At 39.6% G+C, this 23,465-nt stretch overlaps 3 protein-coding genes across 4 annotated transcripts; 2 read left to right on the forward strand and 1 right to left on the reverse strand.

Annotated features, from left to right (window-relative positions):
• Window positions 1-113: 113 nt before the first annotated feature.
• LOC306968737 (zinc finger CCCH domain-containing protein 7B-like) lies at window positions 114-8,736 on the reverse strand. The gene is made up of 23 exons (XM_079564220.1): window positions 8,552-8,736; window positions 8,340-8,413; window positions 8,214-8,250; window positions 7,686-7,883; window positions 7,378-7,536; window positions 6,960-7,040; window positions 6,666-6,719; window positions 6,546-6,600; window positions 6,290-6,447; window positions 5,126-5,660; window positions 4,848-4,894; window positions 4,676-4,769; window positions 4,316-4,471; window positions 3,945-4,159; window positions 3,608-3,708; window positions 3,353-3,534; window positions 2,946-3,037; window positions 2,725-2,873; window positions 1,896-2,001; window positions 1,695-1,800; window positions 1,467-1,603; window positions 1,223-1,389; window positions 114-1,142 (listed from the first exon to the last, which is right to left on the reverse strand). Exons 2-23 carry the CDS (start codon window positions 8,396-8,398, stop codon window positions 962-964), a joined length of 3,069 nt encoding a protein of 1,022 aa, XP_079420346.1. The 5' UTR covers window positions 8,399-8,413; window positions 8,552-8,736; the 3' UTR covers window positions 114-961.
• An 860-nt stretch (window positions 8,737-9,596) lies between these two features.
• LOC306968668 (ran GTPase-activating protein 1-like) lies at window positions 9,597-18,709 on the forward strand. 2 transcript variants are annotated; one of them, XM_079564131.1, is made up of 16 exons: window positions 9,597-9,710; window positions 10,273-10,391; window positions 10,461-10,588; window positions 10,690-10,749; window positions 10,836-11,015; window positions 11,096-11,230; window positions 11,303-11,461; window positions 12,761-12,874; window positions 15,027-15,126; window positions 15,218-15,302; window positions 16,501-16,666; window positions 16,753-16,869; window positions 16,939-17,044; window positions 17,218-17,306; window positions 17,429-17,550; window positions 18,289-18,709. In XM_079564131.1, exons 2-16 carry the CDS (start codon window positions 10,280-10,282, stop codon window positions 18,368-18,370), a joined length of 1,755 nt encoding a protein of 584 aa, XP_079420257.1. In that variant the 5' UTR covers window positions 9,597-9,710; window positions 10,273-10,279; the 3' UTR covers window positions 18,371-18,709. The 2 variants fall into 2 exon arrangements, with proteins under 2 accessions (XP_079420257.1, XP_079420258.1); XM_079564132.1 differs by lacking the exon at window positions 18,289-18,709 and having other exon boundaries at window positions 17,429-17,581.
• Window positions 18,710-19,153: 444 nt separating this feature from the next.
• On the forward strand, window positions 19,154-23,276 carry chadla (chondroadherin-like a; the record flags this gene model as incomplete). Its single annotated transcript, XM_079565261.1, has 10 exons — window positions 19,154-19,312; window positions 19,391-19,585; window positions 19,666-19,821; window positions 19,897-20,042; window positions 20,127-20,365; window positions 21,318-21,574; window positions 21,783-22,119; window positions 22,210-22,562; window positions 22,750-22,916; window positions 22,987-23,276. 10 exons carry the CDS (start codon window positions 19,154-19,156, stop codon window positions 23,255-23,257), a joined length of 2,280 nt encoding a protein of 759 aa, XP_079421387.1. The 3' UTR covers window positions 23,258-23,276.
• Between the last annotated feature and the right edge of the window lie 189 nt (window positions 23,277-23,465).

A 23,465-nucleotide genomic window follows, 5' to 3' on the forward strand; every position in this document is an offset into this window, starting at 1 on the left:
TCACGGGAGCCATGTGTCCACACAACTTGTATTGTACTGCGTCTGTGTGAGCACGCCCATACGCCGAGATACAGCGCGAGCGGCTCGAGGCAAACCTGCCAGTCACGGTGCACGACCAATGGGCAGGCAGTGGGCGGGACCTCTCGGAAGAGGACCAAAACAACAGCAGTGTAGGGACAGAGCGGCACATTTCACTCCACGGTGAAGGCACGTGTTTACTCTGCAATGGAAACCTGCAGCACACCGCCACCTACAGACAACAGTGTGTTCTCAAAGCGCGAAGAAACCGAGGTGAATTCATGTTGAGAAGTTGTAGACTACAAATGAACCCAAACGTGAGAGAAACACTTCAGATTTTTATTTGCGTGGGAACATTTCAACAGAACAGTTGAAGCGTTTTGAAACAGAAAGGTCATTGTTTTAGCAGTGATTCTATTGAACTAAGGACTTCACTGCACAAACTGTTGAACAATAACAAACATTACAGCGTTTACATGTGTTCAGTGTGTCACAAAGCGGATGTAATAGAGCTCAACAGTCCCGCTCCGGTCCTTTGTCGGGTGCCAGAAGTAAAAACCTGATTAGTCTGTGTTACGCTTTCAAGCTCTTAATCTTTGAAATTTTTGAAAAAGTGAATGCGAAATATAAATGGGATTTTTATTTTACTTCCAGCACCCACCAAATGTCCGGAAGTGGATGGGATTGTTGAGCTCTGTGCAGTAAATAAAGCCATTATAAATGTGCACTAAGTATTTTGTGCTAAAATCACTCTTGCCATTACTATCCTTCCATTCCTGTGTATTTGAAGAAAGTACAAAATAATGAGATATTCCAGAAGTGCATTTTAAGAGGCAGTTACACGCTGTGGCTATGTCAATACTGGAAACTCTGAAGATGTAGAAGGCTTTGGCAGTAAAGATATCGCAGATTATGATGTATAAGAAATGAGCGAAAAAAAATGTTAGTCCTGTAGAAGGAAGTTATACTTTCCAAAGTCCGACTCGTCTGGCATTATGAGCATGTCCTCCCTGGCTCTTTCGAGTTTACGTCTGAGAAAATCTCTCCTCTCCTTCCACTCCTGCAGTTCCTTTGGACAGTGAGCATAGTCGCAGCTCATGCCATCAGGGCAGTTGTCATCCAACCTGGACAAAGCATATATATCTATGTGAATATGGTTTTGGGAGAAGTTGCTTTTATTGCTTAATTTCTGAAAAAGTCTCACTTGGGGCAGAGGTCAAAGCATTTGGCTGGGAATCTATAGTTCCATGTTAGAGCCTTTTCTTCATCACAACTGAAAACACGATCTTTGTGCTTCTCAGTGGAAATATGCTGCTGCCACTGCCTTTCGCTATTGCTATGTCTACCACAAAGTCTGCAGTAAAGTCCATCCTAGACAAAAACACAATGGAACTTTAACAGGTGCATAGGACACAAACTATAGTAAAAGTCTATAGCAAAGTGCCGACCATTGGCTCAGCGTAGTCTGTGGGCATCACAATGCACTTCTCTTGAGGGGGAGACTGGGACACAGCACGTTCATCCTTTTGGTGGACACTGGTGCTCAGTGTCAGCCACATGTCATATACCTGTTGCATGTCCACTACTGAAAATACCAGACAATCGCTTTCAGTTAAATTTACAAACTCATCAAAATGATACGTTTAGCATCACAAAAGTGTTTTACTTATACTCACATTTATTATTTTTCATATACGTCCACATATCCTTCTCTTCTTCACTGTGAGCAAATGTGCAGTTCCCAACGTTGCATCTTCCATGATTCAAGATTCTATTACATAGCTATGACGAAACAAATACGAACAAATCTCAGATTTCAGACCGTAGACAACAACAGATGCAGTTAATGTGAAAAAGACAATAAAAAGCACAAGTACATCATAGTGCAATGGGAAATGCTTGCAATGCGGCAGTGTTCGAACCATAACCCATTTAGTCCGCACCAAGGATTTCACCAGCAATATCCTTTTATCTTTAGTCCACCTGTAGGCAGCAACCAGAACACATCAGATACAATGACCATTCCGTAGTTTATCAATTCAATATTTTGTATTTTTCAGCTTAATTGTAACCTTGCTCTTAAACTGGATTGTCGTGAGTTTTAATCTCACAAAAATCCAAGGCACAAATCCTGTGGTGATTCAGACCAATTGCGTAGCTGTATTGTAATGAGTGGGCAGGTTTTACCTTTGCCAACAAAACGTTTATTGGTTTAGCGCTTTATTGTGCAGCCATCTTATGAGACATGGCTGGAAATATTCTGCTAAAGGTCTGTCCTCTTCAGGAATGAATGGGAGCCATTCTAGATTTATACTATAGTGCTAATGTTATGGAGCTCAACAGTCCCACGTCCATGATGGTGCGGGAATTCAGTCTCCATAGACTTTAAAAATAATACAAATAAAAGTTCAGAAGTATGACGGCAGCTAATCAGCAATGGGGTAAACTCATGCACATAATACACTCAATTTTGATTTCAAGATTCATCCAAGCTTTATAAACCGTAACGTTAGAAAAGCTGTATCGCTGTACAATTTTTTTGGGGGTATTTTCTTTCTCGCTGATAAACCTCTATTGTGCTTTTAAACACAATATTTAATTTTTTTGAAAAGTCTATGGAGATTTTCAATGGGATCTTTTGTTCCGGTACTGGCTGGAGGCAGGACGTGAGCTCCATTTGGACTGTATTACCCTCATTGTACTCACATATGTTGAGCTTTAGCTGAGCAATACTTGAGCGCCTTGTCTGGGTCACTTGTGACTCCATCTCGCAAGCAATGTCCACAGACAAACCTCATCCTCATGTTGAGCTGTTCCTTAGGTCTTCCTCCTTTCGGTTTAATAGTTCCCAGAGACTGCAACAAGTGAAACATGTCAAGACAAAGACAATGACAAAAGCAGATTACCATAAGTATGAAGTGGCTTACTTTGATGCCGTTTTGTTGCTTGTTGCTTAGATTTTTGCTTAGTTTTTCATAGTAATTGGTGGATACTTTCACCATCTCGTCAGGTGTGGTTCCTGTTCATAAAAAAAAAAAAAAAAAAAAAAAAAAAAAATTATAATATATATATATATATATATATATATATATTATATATATATATATATATATATATATATTATAATTTTTTTTTTATTTTTTTTTTGAGGTCTAATATATATATATATATATATATATATATATATATATATATATATATATATATATATATATTAGACCTCATGTCTGATATTTCAGTCTTAGACTGGAGGACGTTATGCAAAGCAGTAGATATATTTAAAATTAACCCATTTCAACTTTGGTAAGCAAAAAGATAATTCTTGTTCACACACCGGTCTCTCTCTGTAGCTTCCACGTTTTGAGTTCTACTTCTGAGTGGGCGAACATGCACTTATCACCGAGCACACATCCATATCTGATGCTGTGGCGGCACAGGTCCAACTGGCACTGCATGTGCAGGCCACGGATCTTCTTGTACCTCACACTGATGTTCCTCATCATAAATGCGAAGTATCTGTTACACAAGGCAAGAGGAAAAACTTAAACACTGAAACTTAAACATATTAAAAAGATGGACGGTCCCTCACTTATTGGCCTCAAACAAGTGTCGAACATCCACGTTAGAGCAGAAGGAGCGGTCATCTCTGCTGCGCTGGCTTATTATAGTAGGTTTGCCATCAAAGCATGCCTACAGACAAATGAAACAATCTATTGATGCATAATATAAAACAATAAAGTAATTATTTTTAATGCTTTTTTCCCTATTAGGAAGAGGCATATACCTCTCCTCTTTATTCAGTATAGGGAATGTAAAATGTAGCAGTAGGACTGATTGTTAATGTCACATTTGAACAAATAATATAGAGCTAAAATGGCATCACTTTAGAAGAGTCAAGTTAATTTCACAGTGAAATGATCACTAACCCCGCATAGAAAGATAAACATGCCCTTGTTTTCCTCAAGAATATGTATTATGGCTTTTTCAGGGTCTTGCTTCAAAGCTGGTTTGTCAAACAACAGGTCTCGGTCAAAGGTCCCCTTTCTCTCTTCAGTCCAAACATCAATCTCTAACTGGTTAAAGGCAAATGTGCAATCCTCCCCAAATTTACACAAGCCAAGATCTCCAGACTGCTGTATTTCTGAGCACAACACAAGAAATGTACCGTTAGTCACCACAGAAACACGCTCAATTATAAATAATAAAGAATATCCACTAGTCTTGATTTTACTAGTGGATGAAATAAAGTAACAGGTGCCTTTGATCTCCTACCACTAAATTATGAAACTCTTCTTACCTCTGCACAGTATAAATGGGCCAAAAAAGGATGCGGGAGGCCTGTCTCGCACTCTGGTCCAGGGCATAACACTGTCCTTTTCTCTGCATAATAAAATGTTTTTCTCACAGCTGTGCACAAGTCCAGGCTTGTGGACAAATGTGTAAATCCCTTTCCCTACAGGGAAAAGGAGATTATATTGTATTTTCAGATTTCTTCAAACAAATCAGCTAAATGATCTTGTAATGTGTTTCATGTTTTCCTGTTGAGCGTTACTTGTCTCAAAACTACAGATTTACACTGACTGGTACAATCTGGCTCTTAAATGTATGCAGTTTTTTTATATGCACAACCGTGATAGAACAAAAACAATAATCTTACCTGTTCGAGAGTAACAAGTTGAGCACGCTTGCATAAACTGATGTGTCGAAGTCAAGCCCTTTGATAATTTGGCTGGTGAACACTTCTTTGCTTCCTTAATTTTGTGGGGTGAGAAAGGAAAAGATAAGTCTTCAGGAGTGCAGATTTATAGCAGAATTCTAAATAATCTTACTTTGGGGTCAGTCTTCAAAGGTGCAGGGTTGATACAATCTGATTTACCTGAAATGAGGACAAACAATTATTTGCAGCTTTGTGAAACCTGTATTATAGCCGTTACTGTAGTGAGATTTCTTATAGTCTGAACTGCAGCTTATGTTTTAGGGATGTAATAATCCTGCCAGACAAGAGATTTGAGAAAGAGGGGATGAGCTGTTTAATTTGAGGAATAGAATGGAGAAGATGGAGTTAGTGGCAGATAGATTTTAGAAGCAGAGTAGGCCTTAAAATTACCATTTAATTTAAAATCTGAGAGTGAGTCTAGTCCGGCTCCCACAGTTGCTGCAACATTTCCCATTGAGGGAAATCTGTCGAGAGCATCAAGAGAATCGAGGCAATCAACGGCATTTAACCCTGTGTCACCGTTGATACTGTCTGTAGCAAACTCGAGCGTTTTCTCCAGAGTTTCCTCAATTGACTTTTCAGAGCTAGGATTTGCTTTGGGAGCTTCTTGCACAGTAGTGGTGTGTGAAGACGACAACTCGTTCAGTGAGTCAAGGTCATCCAGAGAGTTTTGTGTCATTGGTGGAGCTTTGTAAGGTACGGTCCCAAATGAAATTCTAGAGGGTGCGTCTAAGGCACATAAATCGGCTGAGGCGGAGACATCATCAAGAGCATCTAATGTAGAGCACATGCTGCCACTGCCAAGGAAAGAGTTCAAGCTGTAAAAGGTTGGGGGCAGCTGTGGTGTTGTTACTGGGACGGCAGAAGCAACGGTGTGTGGTGAGGGCGACGTAAGGCCTGGGGCCAAAAAGGCCTGAAGATGGGTCTGTAAAATAAAGGGACAAATAATTAGTAAAATTCAACCGACAAACATGACGAAACTAAATCAACATATTTCTACTAGAGCAAATAATATAGAGATTACAATACACAATGTAGTAGTGTATTTCATACATTCACTGTTATATTTGAGCATCAGTAATTTTTCAACCAAAAACAAACTATTGTACAAGCCCATGCACAGATAAAATACATATTAGTATATACATATATACTAATATGTATTTTAATTTCTAGGTGAAGAGAAGCTTAACGTAAGGCTCATATAGAAATGTGGAAAATCTCCCACAGTCAAACTTGCAAAAAAAGTGATATTTTATTGACAAGTGCTCTGATTCAGCAACTACTTGCTCCCAAATTTCAGTTTTGTTAAAAATTGGGTCATTCTGTCTTCACTACATCTGGTTGTTGTTTATCCTTTGCCTTAGAGCTTCACAGGTGTCTGCATCAGCTGCATCATGGAAGCTCATTCAGGCCGCAATCCACTGGAGTCTAGACCAAAACTTAGGCAGTTATACCAAACGCCAGTCCAATGGAAACACAAAAGTAGCATAAACAGAGGCTGTCATCCAAAACTAATTGTCATTTAATGTCATATTAAATGCTACATTTCACCTGAGTTGGCTCTGGCTCATTGGGGAAGGTGTCAAGCAGACTATCCAAGTCATCGTCCATCAACTCGGAATCATCAGACATTTCTGGTGCAGTGGAGACAGCCAGCTGAGAGCCGCCCTGGGCTGAGAGAGGAGCCTTCTCTTTGCTGGAGAGGCTTTCTGATAATGACAAAGTTTATTTATTTCATTTGCTTTGAGCCTTAATACAGAAGTAGTATATATTAAGTCAAATATAAATGTAACCAAGTTATTCACACCTGAAGTAATGGCTGGGAGAGATGCTGTACCATTTCCTGTATGATCTATGCATGTCTGAAGACATTAAAATCAGTCATATTATTGGTCCAGTACAGCAAATAAAGTGGACTCTGATGTACCTGTTCATGTGGAGTTTTTCCATTTGTGACCACTTGTCTTACAAGACACTCTTCCTAATAAACACAGTCCAATGTTAAAGATACGAATGAGCACAAAGCTTTCAACAGAGTAAAGATCCATTTCGTAGTATACGTAGTATTAAGTTTGAAACTGATTCAAAGATGAACATTTATATTATATTTTATATATATATATATATATATTAAGATTCATTTCCAGATTTACAACTTATTTTGAAACACTTGGGTCTTTCTTTGTCATACTATTGTGCAAACAAAACCATAATGACTCACCTTTGCGCTAACATAAGGTTTTCGTATTTTCAATCCTAAATGGATGGCCAAATCCTGTGCAAGCTCATTTACTTGATTGTCCTAAAAAACAACAATTTAAATGTTAAAAACTTGAAACAACTTCTTGACGGTTTCTTAAGACGCCCGGTGGAATAACTGCCAGAATCAAGAGTTTGTGCATTTATTGATGGAAGGAAGAACAAGTAACGACTAAAAACGTATTTAACAGCATATTTTCCTGTGCTATTCACAATTTAAATGTGTATGCATCATTTGGTCTCATTACCAGAGCAAATATATGTGCTCTATCCTGAATATAGGAGATTACAAACAAACAAATAGAGACCATTGGTTTAGCTAACCAAAAATGAAACCTGTAGACTTGAATGTAGCCTTGATGACTGAAAGGTTTCTTTACCATGCGGTTGATGAGCAGACAGTCAGTGGTGCAGCTGTACGCTTCTTTGTACTTCCCCAATTCTTTCAGGCAGAGGGCCTTCCTGTACAGGCCTTGGTGACTCTCTTTACACAGCGAGAGAACTTTGTCACAGTCCTCCACACCTCGCTCATATTCTCCCTTGATATCAGAGACAACAATGATAAAAATAAAAGATGACAGTGATTAAGAGCAAAATAAGGCCGATGTCTTTTTAGTTTACATTTCGTCAGATGAATGTTCCACTGACAAAGATCATGTAATGAACACAAAAGGCAAATGCATCTTACCATATTATAATAGGCCTCAGCACGACTCACAAACAAGCTCTCTATGAGCATTTCTGGGATGTGGATGTCTTCTGAAGCAGCATACTGAGAAACGTTCAGACCTTCACTGAACTCCTTCACAGCCTCCTCCCAGGAAGTGTCTTGGAACAGTGCATTCCCTTCCTGGAGAAGGTTGTGCACCAAGCCTGTTAAAAAATCCTAAAAGGAGGAAAGAGTTGTACATGTTGGCTCATCAGCGAACACGAAGTAAATTGCACATTACAATATCCAAGGCCTTCGAGGAAAGCATCAAGTAGTCTGGGTGTAATTTAACGGTGTACATAAATAACAAGTGGTAGAAGTTAGAGGCCTCTTGAACTTAAAGTAAAAAACAAACACACTTTAGAATCTCCATAGGCAGAGGGTTGTTTGTTAAAATGTATTTTCGAGAATATGGCTGATAATAAATGCTTTGGAATCCAGCCATTAACAAACAGGTCGAAAGTTAAAGATAATGACAGACATAACAGTGCATGTCTAAGCTGATACCTGATAGCCTTCAGGGTCGGGATATGCCAATGAAGACCTGCAAACATAACATGATCACATCGATAGCACAGTTAGCCGTTTGGACCCGTGACAAAAATAAAACAAAACATCGAAAAGGTGCGTTACTGTATAAATTTGAGGGCCTTGGAGATCTCTTCTTTGCGCTTGAGCCTGCCAGGGTCCATGCTGCTGCTGCTTCCCTGGAGGAGAAAGTACAACAACAAAGTACAAGAAATAAGTACAACATATAATACAGTAAAATGGCTTTAACGAAACTTAAACGTGTTCTGCTCGAGAAGTGTTCAAGCTGGCAATGGCGCAAAACTTTAGACACTTGCCTGACATCCAAAATAAGTTCATTGATGCACGAGGACAAATTACGATTCATTCAATACAAAGAGTGAGTATACGGCTCAGAGACATTGCTGTTGACACCAGAATAAGAAGTGTTTGCAGTCGAGTTCCGACGCCCCTGCATAAGTTTCGATTCACTGAAGTCCATCCAAGGTCTGCTCAGCACGTTCGCACATTTGGAGAGGAGGTGAAGCTGCAGATCCGGAGGCAGCGAACCCACAACAGTCACAGCGCCCTCTGCTGTTTGCATAACAGCCAATGGGACTCACTGCTATACTTGGGGCTATTTATTATCTGATGATTTAAGGTCATTCTTGTTTGTGTTAAAGTATTTCTAGCGATAACACATAGCTACTCTATAATTGCCTGAATAAAATGTGATAATGTGTAAGTTACATTTAACATGACTTAAATGATTGTAAGTTTGTAGTGGTGGGTGTTCTATTGTATTTTTCTTTTTATTGGACTTATACTTATATATACTAGTAACATTATTTGTAGGCCATGTTGTTACTCTTACATCTGTAAAAATGTTGGCTGCTCTACCCAACCTCTCAAAACATAAACTTTTTCCAAAGTGGTTTTATATAGAACTAAAACAATAATAATGAGAAGAAAGTATCAAATCCCAGTTTTTTTTTTACTCACGTAAGCCGACGGTGCATCTGCAGTATCGTCCAGGAAAAAGACTTTCTCCAGGGGCTGCAAACAGCAGAGGGCGCTCGGATGGTCGTGAATCCGCTGCAAACAGCGAAGGGCTTTGTGACTGTTGTGGATGCGCTGCCTCCAGGTCTGCAGCCTGATGTTATTATGGCTAGTCACTGGTGCTGCGTTTTTGCCCAATCCACTGTCTCTCAGGCTCCTTCACATACAGGCTGCAACCTTTTCACCATGTGACGTGCAACTTTAACTTCACATAAACTATTTCTTTCAATAACCAGTTTCATAAAGACCATTTGTGTCCTCAAATTTATGAAAGAAGAAATCCAAGTTCTTGAAATTCTCACTGTATTCCTTTTGGACTACAATTCCTTTTGGACTACAATTCCCTTGACCCCCTGTCTTACGTCATAGACGTGCTGCTGTGTTTTTAAACGAGCGGGACTGTCACTGGTGCGCGTTTTAGCAACTCAGCATTTTGAGGTAACGAAACATTATGTATTAATGTGTTGGTATTGTTCAATTGTAGTTTTTAAAAACATATTTTCAGACACAATGTGAGAATGAACTAATGAGCTAACACAGTGAGCGAGTTTAGCCCGAGTTTAGCATAGCATAGGCCACGCTGTGCGCTCCAGCTAACAAGCTAAATAAACATAACTTCATATTGATTTGGTTCACACTAATACGGAGAACAACATTCATTTCTGGCTGTCTGTGAGGAAGAAAGTAAACTTGATAGCTGTGTACATAAGCAATAAGATTATGGGTTATAGCCGTGAATACAAATGTGTCTTATGCAGTTAATTGAGCTTTTATGACTGCTCTTTACTTCTCTGGCGCGGATTCGTTGAAATGTTTGGATTAGTTCTGTTCATGACAGAAGCTTATCAGGTACCAGGTTCTTTGGAGCTGGTCCTTTGATGTTCACCTTACTCAATTTTGGACTGACACATCTGATTAGGATTTCTCTGTTAGATCTTTCACATGAGGGTGTAATGAATGTAATATTGTTCTTTACTAAGTCACCACTCTTCCTCCTCAGTGCTACCATGGCGACAGATGTTGTTGCAGAGCTGGCTGCCTCTCTGGCCAAGACTGGAGTTGAGGACGGGGAGCTGAGTTATAGAGGCCAGGGTCGGAAGTTAGATGATGCTCAGTCAGGTATGACCTTAAATGTCTACATGTTTGGTTTGTGTGCTGACTCTGAATTGCACATACTAACTGTTGCAGTGGAGGAGATTGTTAAAGAGATCCAGGACTTTGAGGGGTTACAGGCCCTGAGGCTGGAGGGGAACACTTTCGGTGTGGAGGCGGCACAAGCCATTGCAAAAGCTCTGCAAACAAAAAGCGAGTTTAAGGTGTGTTATTACACTCTACATCATGTGATTATTACGTATATAAAGTAAGCAATATGGTTAAATGATAAACACTGTTGTTATTCAAAACCAACGAAATCTAGCGATGTTATTGGAGTGATATGTTTACTGGCCGTCTTCGTGCTGAGATCCCACCTGCTCTGGTAAAGCATAACTTGAATTACTCTTATTATTTTATAACTTCCTTAAAACGTCTACCAAACTTGTAACTGTGTGTTTCTTTTGTCAGAATTCACTGGGTGATGCACTGATGTTGGCAGGAGCGAGACTGACGGTTTTAGATCTTAGTGACAATGCCTTTGGACCCGATGGTGTGAAAGGAATCGAAAGGTTGCTCAAGAGCAGTGCCAGCCACACGCTTCAAGAGCTACGATTAAATAATTGTGGAATGGGCATTGGAGGAGGGAAAGTAAGCAGGGTTTTAAAATACAGATGCAATAATTATATGTATAAAGATTGTTGAAGTGTTGAGGTTCTCCTTGTGTTTAGATCTTGGCTGCTGCACTGACTCATTGCCATAAGGACTCCAGTGCAGGGGGCAACCCCCTCAACCTGAAGGTGTTTGTTGCGGGTCGAAATCGTCTGGAGAATGATGGTGCAATTGCCCTCGCACAAGCTTTTCAGGTTTTGCATTTGACCATGATGTATATTTATAACTTTATAATACACTTTACTAATATAGCCATTTTCTTTCAGCTAATGGGAAGTTTGGAGGAAATTCACATGCCCCAAAACGGCATCAACCACCCCGGTATCACAGCCCTGGCTAAAGCTGTGCAACACAATGCAAACCTGCGGATCCTCAATCTCAATGACAACACCTTCACTGACAAAGGCGGCATCGCCATGGCACAGGTACAGTTTACACCGCATTACAAATTATAATTTTCTAAGATTTTCTAAATTATCAAGTCAAATGACAGTCAGCACCATTTTTAAGTCTTTAACTGTTACAGGATTATATGAATGTGATTCTAAAAATCTCCCAGTGATAACAGTATTTTATTTTTTTCAAAAATAAGTATAATAAACAACTCATTTACTGTTACAAATTATTATGCAACTCATAGTTTCAATACATTTTAAAGGATGAAATTAACTGAAAATGGTAATTTGTTGAATTTGTAGCAGTATGAGGTCATATTTACTGAAATCAAAAGCTATTTCAATCAACAACATCTTAACAGGTCAAGTTATATTTTAACATAGGACCATTAATTGATAGCAGCTTCAAAATTCACCTTACCTTCAGGGATCCTAAAGGGGCCGACCAGCTCTCTCACCATGATTCTGGCCCAAAACATGACTCTGCCTCCTCCTTGTTGACGACACAGCCTTGTTGGGACATGGTGGCCATTCACCAACCATCTACTACTCCATTGATCTGACCATCCAGGGTTACACGGCCTCATCAGTGAACAAGACTGTTTGAAAATGAGTCCTCATGTATTTCTGAGCCACTGCAGCCGTTTCTGCTCGTCAGCTTCAATTAACAGTTTAGGGGAGGCCAGATAGAAGGTTTATGCACAACTGCAGCTTCTGGAGGGTCCCACACCTTGATGTTCGGGGGACTCCAGAGGCACCAGCAGCTTCAAATACCTGTATGCTGCTTTGTAGCAGCTGCTCTATTCATCTGATGTATTTGTCTGGCAGAAACCGTCCTATTGTGCCTTTATCTGCACAAACCCAAGTATGCTCTGAATTAGCCACAAATCACTTAACAGTACGATGATTACTCGTAATATTTTGTGAAATATCGAAGGTTTTACCTAGTCCTAGGCATGTAACTATTTCACGCTTTTTATCAGCAGAGAGATCCTTTTTCTTTCCTGTATTGCTTGAAAATGGTGGTCTGTTTAATAATATGGAATGTCCTTCTTCAGCAGTTTTTCACTGGGCTTAACCTGACTAATTTTGTTTGAGATTAATGTAAGTGATTCAAAGAGCCATGAGACACAATACATTCCATGAGTTTCATTGATAAACTTTTTTTAATTTATTTTTTACTTTATGACACTGAAATACAATTTGCATAATAATTTGGAACGTGGTGTAAGAAAAAGTTTCACAGTACAACAAATTGTGGTGTTTTAGACAAAATGTTCTTCACAGAACTGTGTAATGACCTTTGGCATGTACTGCTTTCTTTTACAGGCGCTGAAACATCTGAGCAGTGTACAGGTGATCAACTTTGGGGACTGCCTGGTGCGTCCCGCAGGAGCTATTGCCATTGCAGAAACCGTTTCTGAAGGACTTCCCATTCTCAAGGTTAAGATTTTCTCTTACATTAATTATATTTACATGTATTCTGAATATAAAATGAAGGAACATACTGTATGTGAAAGGATATTCTTTTGATTGTGACCATAGCCATTATAATCAACATTAGAGACATGACTATGTTTCATGGTCTTTACTCAAGGATAATGGGCGGCACGGTGGCACAGCGGTTACTGCCTTAGGGCCTTTCTGCATGGATAGTGTGTGAGTGGCTCGTGGTGGTGCCGATGGCGCATATCGACAGCCTCGCTTCTGTCAGTCTTCCCCAGAGGTGGCTGTGGCTATAATAGTTGCCCACCACGAGTATGGAGTGAATAGATAATGAATGAATAAATGTGGCGCTTTGAGGGAATTGGTAACACAGGCTTGAAAAACACATTACAAGTTTAAGCCATTGTTATTATATTGTTAATATGGTAGTACAATATTAAAGGTTATATTTCGTAATGCTTAAGAGAATGAAAAATGGTCCGCCGAGCAATTGGAGCCCCTAAAAAGATTTTTGATCTATAATTACACCATTAGAGATGTTTCAGGCCACTTCCCCATCATCAGACATAAAAATGAGACACACCTGTTTTAGTCAGAACTAAGGGTGGGAATTGAGAACCGGTTGTACAAGTAACGCTTCTTATTGATGCCGCTTTGCGCCGCAGCCTCTTAATATTATAAACCTGCAGGCGCGCAGCCGCTGCAGATACAGGCACCACTTTCACTTCATCACAAACTAAAGTCTCAGCTGTTCTAGGATCTGCATGGCATGTCGTAACGAGTCTGTCTGAATCTGTCATCTCTATAAACGCTCATAAATGTGCAGCTCCACTGAAGAACCAAAACAATGAGCACGTGCTAACACATCTGCACGCGTTGTGCACCATAGTTCAGAAACAACGGCGCCGTGGAGCTGATGAGGATGTCCTTTGACCCTCGTTCATAAAAATAGAGGAAGGGGGAAAATGAGATATAGATAAGAAATTCACTAATAAGCTGTTTAGATGCAACTTCTCTGTGCGTCATTTTCAACACTGGCTGTTGCAAGTTGAATTATTCAAATGAGCGTTTTAGAGAAACAAGTGTCTTATTTCAAGGGGAGAGGAAGGTTATGCCAAAATAGGTCAATGGATGATCAATCTATAGCCTATTTTTAAATGAATTGGAATCAACAAGAGAATCGATAAAGAACTGGATCGATAAGAGAAATGTCATCAATGGCAATGATATCGATAAAGACTTCCCGTCCCTATTCAGAACTAAATAATCACCTGACCAATCAGATCTCTACACAGAAAACAATGTGATTAAACATACAGTCCATAATCTTACAGGAAAAAGCTAGACAAAGTGCTCAGAAAGTCAGTGACAAAATTAGTTTTGGGGGGACGGTGCTCTTTGGCGGTTGGGGACCAAAGAGTCAAAAGAAAAACAAAAAAACAAAGCACTCCTCCCACATCATAATTCTCTATTTACGTTTAAAAAGCCTTTATTGTGCTGGGCTGATGAATCTTAACATCTTTGAAACATATTGCTGGTTTCTTCCACGCATATCAGCTCCAAATAAAGCCTTTGTCAAGAAGTGACAAAGGGTTGGGCGTAAATGGTCCATCGTCTATTTAGGCGTACATTTACAATATTACAATAATACAATATTGTGATCGCAACATTCCCATAAATGGGTTACGTTCACATCACAACATTCTAAAAAGTAGTTTATTTTTGTAAATACTGTGAATATGCTGTGGACTGTACCTTTTAATCACCATTTTTGTTCTGATTGGTCAGGTGACCAAGCAGGTGTGTCTCTAACGCAGTTCCATGTCTGATGAAGGGCATGTGGCCCGAAACATCACAAATGGTGTAATTATACTGTAGATTAAAAATCTTTTTGGGAGCTGCAATTGCTGTTCGGACCATTTTTCCGTTTTCTGAACTCTTTCACTTTTGGGCCCAGCAGTGGATCCTCACTATAGAATGCATGTTTTTTTCTATTTTTTCATTTTTCGTAATACTAGAACCAGATTTGTTTTAAACAATTGTGTGCCTGATCTATGAGTTTAAAACTGAGAGGCCGGTTGCATATTGTGTTTATATAATAATCAAATATACTAATTAAATATTTTTCCTTTTTTCCAATTATTAACAGGAACTGAACCTGTCTTTCTGTGAAATCACAGAAGAGGCTGCTCTGAAGGTTGCACAATCTGTCAAACACAAAAACACATTGGAGAAGCTTGACCTGAATGGTACATGCATGCCTGACGCATTTTTTCTGCACCATTCTTTTTGAATGATTTATTTTTATTTGACCTGACTGATTTTGCTGTCCATTTCAAGGAAACAGCCTTGGGGAAGAAGGCTGCCAAGCGTTGCAGGATGCCATGGAGGGAATGAACATGGGCCAGATTCTTGGATCACTCAGGTACCGAGAAATATTGGACCTGTTTAAATGCTACGGCAACAATTGTTCCAGTAAGAAGTCTTTTACCTTTAAGACTTTGCTGGTAATATTACGCGATATAGCAGAGGTATTGGCCCATCCGACCCCCTGGAGTTTTTATCATTTCTCTATTTATGAATACATTTTTCTAGGATTAAAAATCCCATTAGGATCTGCAGCAGCACCTCCAAAGTTTGCTACACACTGTGTGCTGCTGCAAGTCTGAAGATTTCCGGCTCTCGTCCTGAATAGCAAGAAACTCTCACTCAGAACGATTTGTGGACTGACTTTAAGTGAAGCTGAGAAACGCATTGAAGAAAGGAGAGTAAATGATTGAGCTATAGATGTACAATATTTTAATAAAACACTTCACTGACTTGCTTTGCTAAACAGTACAACATTGTCCATAAATACTACTATTATATAGCCTGGCTAACACCAGACTAAAATCACAAGTGATATTTAGTCTGGGGACCACCAATTCATTTTCTCGTAGGAGAGGTGTGGTTTACGATCGTCCATACTCGTTTATTGGGCGATACGGAAAAAAAAAAAAAAAAGTCTCTTGCGTCTGCACGTAGCCATGGCCAATCGTATCATCGTATGAGATGACGTCTGACGTACCCGCTGTAAACTTTTGAATATAAACTATTTAGAACAAGGTCTAAAGCTTGATCAAAAAATACTGCTGTCATGTTGGATCCGTAAATAAACTTTTTTTTTTATTATCCGTAAATAAACTACAAGCTTCCATATATCGAATAGTGCGTCATCGTCTTGCCGTCCCTCCTCGTTCTGTGATTGGTTCCCAAATCCACCGGAGATGTCGGTCATGGTCCCCAGGCTGTTGTGCAGTTCGAAATAATTCGAGCGCACACAGCAGCATGGTGTTAGCCAGGTTAACTATTATATGCATTATATACAAAATTACCATTATGAGTTTGGTACCATTTTTAAGGCGTCTTCCTGGCATGGCTGACTGAGTGCCATATGACCAGAGTTACATCCTTTTTGTCCAACTTATTGCCAATTATCAAATCCTATACTTTATTTTTGCAATGTCGCTCCTTTGCCACTAGGTGGCATCCTGTTTCCAGTGCTTTGCTAAAACCAAAAGACACAGCTTCTGCACTATGTTCTAATGTGAAACACTCACCAGACTCCTGTGTTGTGTGATTAGTGATGACGATGGGGAGCAAGACGACGACGACGATGATGATGATGATAAGGATGATGATGTTGACGAAGAGGAGGAGGAGGAAGAAGTAGATGACGATGATGATGATGTAGATGAGGAGGAAATTGAGGAGGAAGAAGAGGAGGAGGAGGAGGAAGAAGAGGATAAGGTTAGCCCCAAAAAAAGATCTTTTACTGACCTGCAGTATGTAGTGCAATAATAAAATACAGTTTTGTTCCTTCTGTCTGGCTCTAGTTTTCTACACCGACCTCTGCTCCAAAGCCTCCTGATGTCTCCTCCTTCCTCAGCTTTCCTTCACCCGACAAACTGCTGAAACTTGGAGACAGAAGGGCCTTTCTGATAGAACAGCAGGTAAACTGGGGAATTTCATGAACTGTTTAGTTATTGGAAACCATTCTAATCTTCTCTTGTCTTGTGTAGGTGGATGTGACTGATGCTATGAAAACAGCAGAAGCCTTTCTGAAGATTTCCTCTGTTTACAAGGATGACAATGAAGAAGTGAAAGATGCTGTTTTGAATAGTATTGGTGAGGCCGTTGGAAAAAAAATTATATATATATATATATATATATATATATATATATATATAAACATATTTGGATAGAATTTGTTATTATACAATTTTATTTTGTACATGGCACTTTTATGCCAAACTACTGCTGCAAAGAATAATTACATTAATGTTATCTTTTGCTTACAGATGCTCTGCTCAAGAAAGCTTATACCACCTCTTCATTCCAAGGATACAGCTTTGTGTCGTCTTTGCTAATACTGCTTGGACTGATCAAGGTATCATTGTGTTACTATCTGACAATATGTGTTCAGTCGATTGTCAGTTGAAGTTTTTGTTGTTGTTGCCTTTGTCACTCAAAAGCTTTCATTTTAACACCCTTTTTCTCTGTCGCCTCCAGAGTGAAGACAAAGTGAAGCCTATTCTTGTGGTCCCTGGACACCTCCAGGCTTTAGAACATGTTGTTCAACAAGACTACTTCCCTAAAGAAAATGTAGCGGTGCTCGAAGCCTTCATGTCCCGGTAAGGACGTGAACCACCAGGCAACTCCCAGGTATAACATTGTTATTATTACTGTGCCACCTGTTCACTGGGGATGAGCACTCGACAATTAACGTCATTAAAACTCTTGCGTCTTTGGTAATTTATTAACTTGACTTAAAGTGATAGTCTGTAAATTGAAATGTTAGAGATTAGATGGCATATATAATTGACCACATAGGCCTGCAATTTGACGTAACGTAACGTAATATTGAATAGTTCATTTGGGGGATATTTTGATCTCCAGATCTATTGAAACGCAGTATACGTCTGTGTTGAGATGTGAACTGGGCGGACTGCCCCAGAAGACACTGCACCAATTTGGACTCACAGCGAATAACAGCATATGCTGTCTGGATTTCTCACACATGCCACGTGTGAGAAAGCACAAACATGATCCTAATAACGCTGATCGTGCTGAAAGTGCGTAAATGTAAATGTAATGAGAGGGCCTAATGTAGATGGAAAAGCGCTGTACGAGTTGAAACCATTTACGATTTCACGTGCAGTAGCCTTAACTACCAGGCCATTGGGGGTGTTCAAAGTATTTTCTAAAGGAAGACGCTATCTCCCTTTGGACAACACTCCACTACATCTGGATCACCAACAGATGGTTAATCTTTAATTGTTAAAATGATTTTCCTGACGTCATTTTGCTACATGGATTCTTGAACGGTTGTGCCGTAAACAATTGAAATCCTATTTTTTTACTTGTTTTAGAAACAACACTGCACTGGATTCTTGTGGAAAAATTAAAAGACACCTCCAGTCAACTCTGCACAGTTTGAGGTCCCAAAGCTGAAGACTGACGTTAACAAACTTTTATGGACTGCAAAATGGGGCATTTGTTTGAAGAAACGGAAATACACTTTAGGTTTATCCACAAACCTTTCTCCACTTAACTGAATGAGCTCATGTTTGTGTTCAATCACTTTTGATCTCTATTGGAGTTAGCTGTATTTTCTAATCTGGACATAGGTATATGGCTGTATTTATGTATTTGTACTTTTCCCTATTTGCCTTTGTTAATGTTTTATTTTTTATGTTTACTGCATTGACAACTAAGCTGTTATATTACATTGTATAAAAAATTATATGAGGAATCCAATTGATGTCAATTAAAAATAAAACCACCCACAATGTTTACAAAGTTTTAATAAAGTAATTCTTGTATAATAATAAACAATTATTGTCATTATTACAATAGCATTTGAAGACTTGTTTTATCCAGGCCGGTAAAGTAACCTACTGTCTTGTGCAGAAAATGTAAAGCTGAGGTGATAATTTGCAGTGAAGGGCCACACGGGCAGGGGTCACAGGACAAGAATGTATCAAAGCCTTGTTTGTTGGCTGCTGGACCTCACAGTATTGCAGGAGACACTTGGAGGAAGAGGTGGAAGAGGTGCTTGGACCTGTTTTGTACTTTGTCACAACAATAATTGATGTAATAAATCCGTCTGTAAGGTAAGCCTGCTTCTTGCATTAAAACTGTCAATGTTTTCATTTATTAATTTCACAACTACGAAACTAAAGTACTTTATACTGTTTCTCTCGTACTAAGTCCCAGTTTGTCCTTACTGCACAGATGGACCTCTCCATAGCTCTGGTCCTTTTTGTGGCATTAACACCACATTTACTGGTTAAGGCTGGAAAGTGTCCGAGGCTGTGCATCTGTGACAGTGCCACACTCATGGTTACTTGTGCTGGAAAGAACTTAACAGAAGTTCCCCCAACTGTAGATGAGGTAATTCTTCCAAAATTCAAACTAAATTGTCTTTCTGTATAAAGCTAAGCTAATACAATGTTTTGTTCATTCAATCAGATAACTGTGAAATTAGACTTGAGGAATAACAACATGAAGGTCCTTTCTAAAGGGAGTTTTGTACACACACCATACCTTACCCATCTAAACTTGCAGAGCTGTAAAATTCAAAAAGTACAAGAGGGCGCGTTTCGGAATCTGGGTCGCCTGGTCTCCTTAAACTTGGCATACAACAAAATTGACATCCTTTATCAGGTAAAGGGTGATCTCGCCGTGGTATATTAATTGATAATATTAACCCGTTTTAATGGTGCACTGTTACATGTTCCTCTCAGGAGTCTTTTGATGGGCTTTCATCCTTAAAGGAGCTGAATCTAGATCATAACCGTATAGAGGAGATTCAACCCGGAGCCTTCACCCAGCTCAGCAATCTCAACATGCTGGCACTCACTCACAATCAGCTGGTTTACATACCCAACATGGCTTTTCAGGTCTTTATTGTTTAAGGGTCCAATGCAGGATGTTTCTCTGTACATCAGATACTGTATGTCCTTATTCTCTTACAGGGCCTCCAGAAGATAAAGTGGATGCGTCTTAGCCATAACTCCTTGAACAATCTAGCACCAGAGGCATTCACTGGCCTGTTCACGCTCAACCGCCTAAGTCTGGACCACAATGAGCTGCAGTTTTTTCCTACTCACACCATGAGCAGGTAGTCTCAGACAAATGGGAGCAGTGTCATCTTTTATCTAAGTTTGTGAGGTTTTGTTTTTTAAGTCCTTGCGTGTTTTCACAGGCTTCCTGAGGTCACTCGCCTGGACATGAGCCACAATCCTATGATCTACCTGGGAGAGGAGGCTGTGTCCATGGCCAAGCTCACACACCTGTATCTGGACCACATGTCTCTGCAGGACCTGTCCGATCAGGCTCTGTCCAAGGCCCCACTCGTGTCCCATTTGGATCTTGGCAATAATCAGCTGCGTTATCTGGAACCACTGTCTGGACCCAAGCAACTGGTCAGCCTCAACCTCACAGGTGTGTTTGGCAGTTATCGTTTCATATAACGGAGACATTGGCAGTGTTAATGTTGTCGACTAAAATATTTTGTCATAATTTTAGTCACTGTATTTTTTAATGCCTAAAATTGGACTAAATATAGATAAAAAGTTGTTTGTGAGACTAAAACTATGACTAGAATGTCCAAATATTTCGATACGTTGACTACAATGAGACAATACAATAAATTCAATGGAGAAGCTCCATAAAACAGAGAACCTTGATTAAATATGATGATAATAAATGTGATAATTTATAGAAACAATAAAATAACTGCTTGCTCTAGGTGTCCCAATGTATTCCATCATTTTGTGTAGGTGCTCTTGGGAAAGGGATCCAAATCTAAAAAAATACAAAAAGAGCAAACTCAGGCACTGTAAACAAATATGCACCACACAAGCAAGTACTAAAAGGCCATTATTTAGATGGTCTTCATCAGGGCTTAAAATGATATTAATATGATATCTAAATCTAAATAAAGCCCTTTTAGTACTTCCTTGTGCGGTGCATATTTGTTTAGAGTGCCTGCTTTTGATATTATAATTTAGTCGACTAATTTTACTTGCAATTTTAGTCGACTAAAAATTGCCATATTTGTTTTGTTTTTTAATCTAATAAAGCATTAGTATCAGTTTCATAAACTTGCAGGCTAGTTTTGTAGCATTTCTGTGAAACCTTAAAAAGTCATGCTAAAAGTTGTGAAAAGTGCTTATAAACTCTTCCTTGGGAATAATTGTTATGCTACAAATGAGTTTGGAAAGTTAGGAATGAGTTTGGTCCATTAACATATTGATTTTGCATTAAATAATACAGTATGTAGAGTCACCGCAAAGATGGTGTACCACAAAGATTTTTTCTTTTAGGGTTTGAAAAACCATAAATCGCTGGCATTTTTGATGTAACAACACTGATTTGAGTTTTATTTTTACAGGCAACCCCATTAACTGTAACTGCTTCTTGCGACCTCTGAGGCAGTGGGCTCAGAAGAGGGGTGTGAAGCTCTCGGGATCATGCGCAGGGCCGGGTCACCTCGCAGACGAACCTCTGCAGAAAATGACTGCTTTAAATCTGCGGTGTCGCCGAGGGGAGATGCTTCAAGAGGAGACTGAAGAGGAGGAGAAACCAAGCCCCCAATCCCCATTAAAGCCTGAGAAAAAAGTCCAGTGTCCTGCTAACTGTGACTGTGATGTAATGTTTTATCTTCATACAAATGAAAAGTAGAGATTCGGGAAACATTTTTGATATTTTGAAATATTGAATCATTTGTTTTTAATATAGTTTGGGGGAATTATTGTATTATTATGTTTTTAACTTTAATGTTGCACAATGCATATTTTCAAATTTCCTGCCACACTGGCACTATATAACATAATTTTTCAATGTTTATTTTTCCCAGGCTGAAGGTCAGCATGGCACATGTGAGGGGAGAGGTCACACCAAAGTCCCCAAAGGTTTCCCCAACACCACACAGTTACTAGACCTTCGCAACAACCACTTCCACTATCTCCCTGTCAACAGCTTTAAAGCAGCCATCAATGTTATATCCCTTCACCTGGAACTTTGCAAGATCCATGAGATTGAGGGCAGTGCCTTCAGTGGGATGAAAAAGCTGTTGTATTTGTATCTGTCAGAGAATGATCTCACATCACTGGATCCAGGGGCATTTAAGGGAGCCACAGCACTGACGTACCTTCACCTGGAGGGGAATAGACTTATGCAGTTCCCTGGAACAGGTGACATATTGCCGTCTTGGTCTTTTGTCTGGATAGTATTAATATATAAATGAAATATGAATAAAAAGGCAATGTGATTTGTTGTTGCAGCTCTGGCCCAAGTTCCACATTTGTTCGTCCTACATTTAGAACGTAATACCATCTCCAAACTTGAGCCCTCTGGCTTGTTGTCATCTGCAGTTCCAAATCTCAGAGAACTCTATTTGTCCAACAATACCATTACGGCTGTTGCTAAAAATGCCCTGAGCTCTGAGCACCTTGCTATACTGTACATCGACTTGAACCAGCTGAAGGAGGTCCCCACCCAAGGTCTGTCTGAGGCCACTCATCTCGAGGAGCTCAACCTGTCCCACAACTCGATTAAACGGATTGGACCAAATGCATTTAAAATGGTATCTAAAAGCTTGAGGAGACTTAAGATGGATGAGACAGGCATAGAGAAGGTAAACCCACTTTCATAAGCAAGCTGTTCATGTGATGCCATAACAAAAATAAGGGCCTTAAAATTAAGATCAAATGGCTTACTACATGTTGGATAGTGGATAGACTTTCAAACTCTCTTTTTCATATCTTGTGAAACAAAAATTATTTCATACAAGCCCACGCCAGCTCACTTGTTTCTTTGTCCAGATGTCTAGTGATGCACTGGCCGGCCTAGGCCCAGGACTGAGAGCTTTATCTTTGAGGGGGAACCCATTGGAAATGCTTCCTGACCTGCGCCCACTTACGGGCCTTGAGCTTGTGGATCTACAAGACATTCCTTTTCTCTGTGACTGCTCTCAGCTTCCTCTGTACAGGTGAGTTTGTCTCTGACATATGGGAAGGTATTTCCTATCAAACATATTTTATTGTTTGATCTGTCTCTAGGTGGCTCGGGAGTGTAAGCTTTGAGGTTGCAGCTACATGTAGAAATCCACTTGAGCACAAAGGTCAGAAGGTCAAAGAAGTCCCTCTTTTCAAATCCTGTCCAGAATTAAAGTCTCCTCCAGCTTCGAAGCCAAAGGTTGTGTCACCCAAACCTTCAAAGAAGAAGAAAGCCAAAGCCAGATCACCCAAAGGACCAACAACAAAGTCTTTCATGGCAAAATCTAAAGTCAAACAAAGCAAAACCTTGTCAAAAACACCTAAGACACTGTAATGTTTCTGTAGTATGAATATAAACTCTCAATAATACTAAAAGCATATGTAGATGTTGGCACAGTTACATGGTTCCATGGTGTAATGGTTAGCACTCTGGACTCTGAATCCAGCGATCCGAGTTCAAATCTCGGTGGAACCTAGGATTTTGTCTTTAGGTTGTTACATGTAAAAACATTGTGCAATTAAAAGAACTGGATTTTAACGCG

Source organism: Gobius niger, assembly GCF_951799975.1.
Source record: "Gobius niger genome assembly, chromosome: 10".
Classification (NCBI taxonomy): domain Eukaryota; kingdom Metazoa; phylum Chordata; class Actinopteri; order Gobiiformes; family Gobiidae; genus Gobius; species Gobius niger.

Coding starts and splice junctions, on each gene's coding strand:
- LOC306968668 (XM_079564131.1), top strand. CDS start 10,280: ATGGCGACAGATGTTGTTGCAGAGCTGGCTGCCTCTCTGGCCAAGACT. Junction 10,750..10,835: donor CTGAGATCCCACCTGCTCTG/GTAAAGCATAAC, acceptor TTCTTTTGTCAG/AATTCACTGGGTGATGCACT. Junction 17,551..18,288: donor CTCGAAGCCTTCATGTCCCG/GTAAGGACGTGA, acceptor TACTTGTTTTAG/AAACAACACTGCACTGGATT.
- LOC306968737 (XM_079564220.1), bottom strand. CDS start 8,398: ATGGACCCTGGCAGGCTCAAGCGCAAAGAAGAGATCTCCAAGGCCCTC. Junction 6,720..6,959: donor AACCTTATGTTAGCGCAAAG/GTGAGTCATTAT, acceptor TGTGTTTATTAG/GAAGAGTGTCTTGTAAGACA. Junction 4,770..4,847: donor CTTTGAAGACTGACCCCAAA/GTAAGATTATTT, acceptor CACAAAATTAAG/GAAGCAAAGAAGTGTTCACC.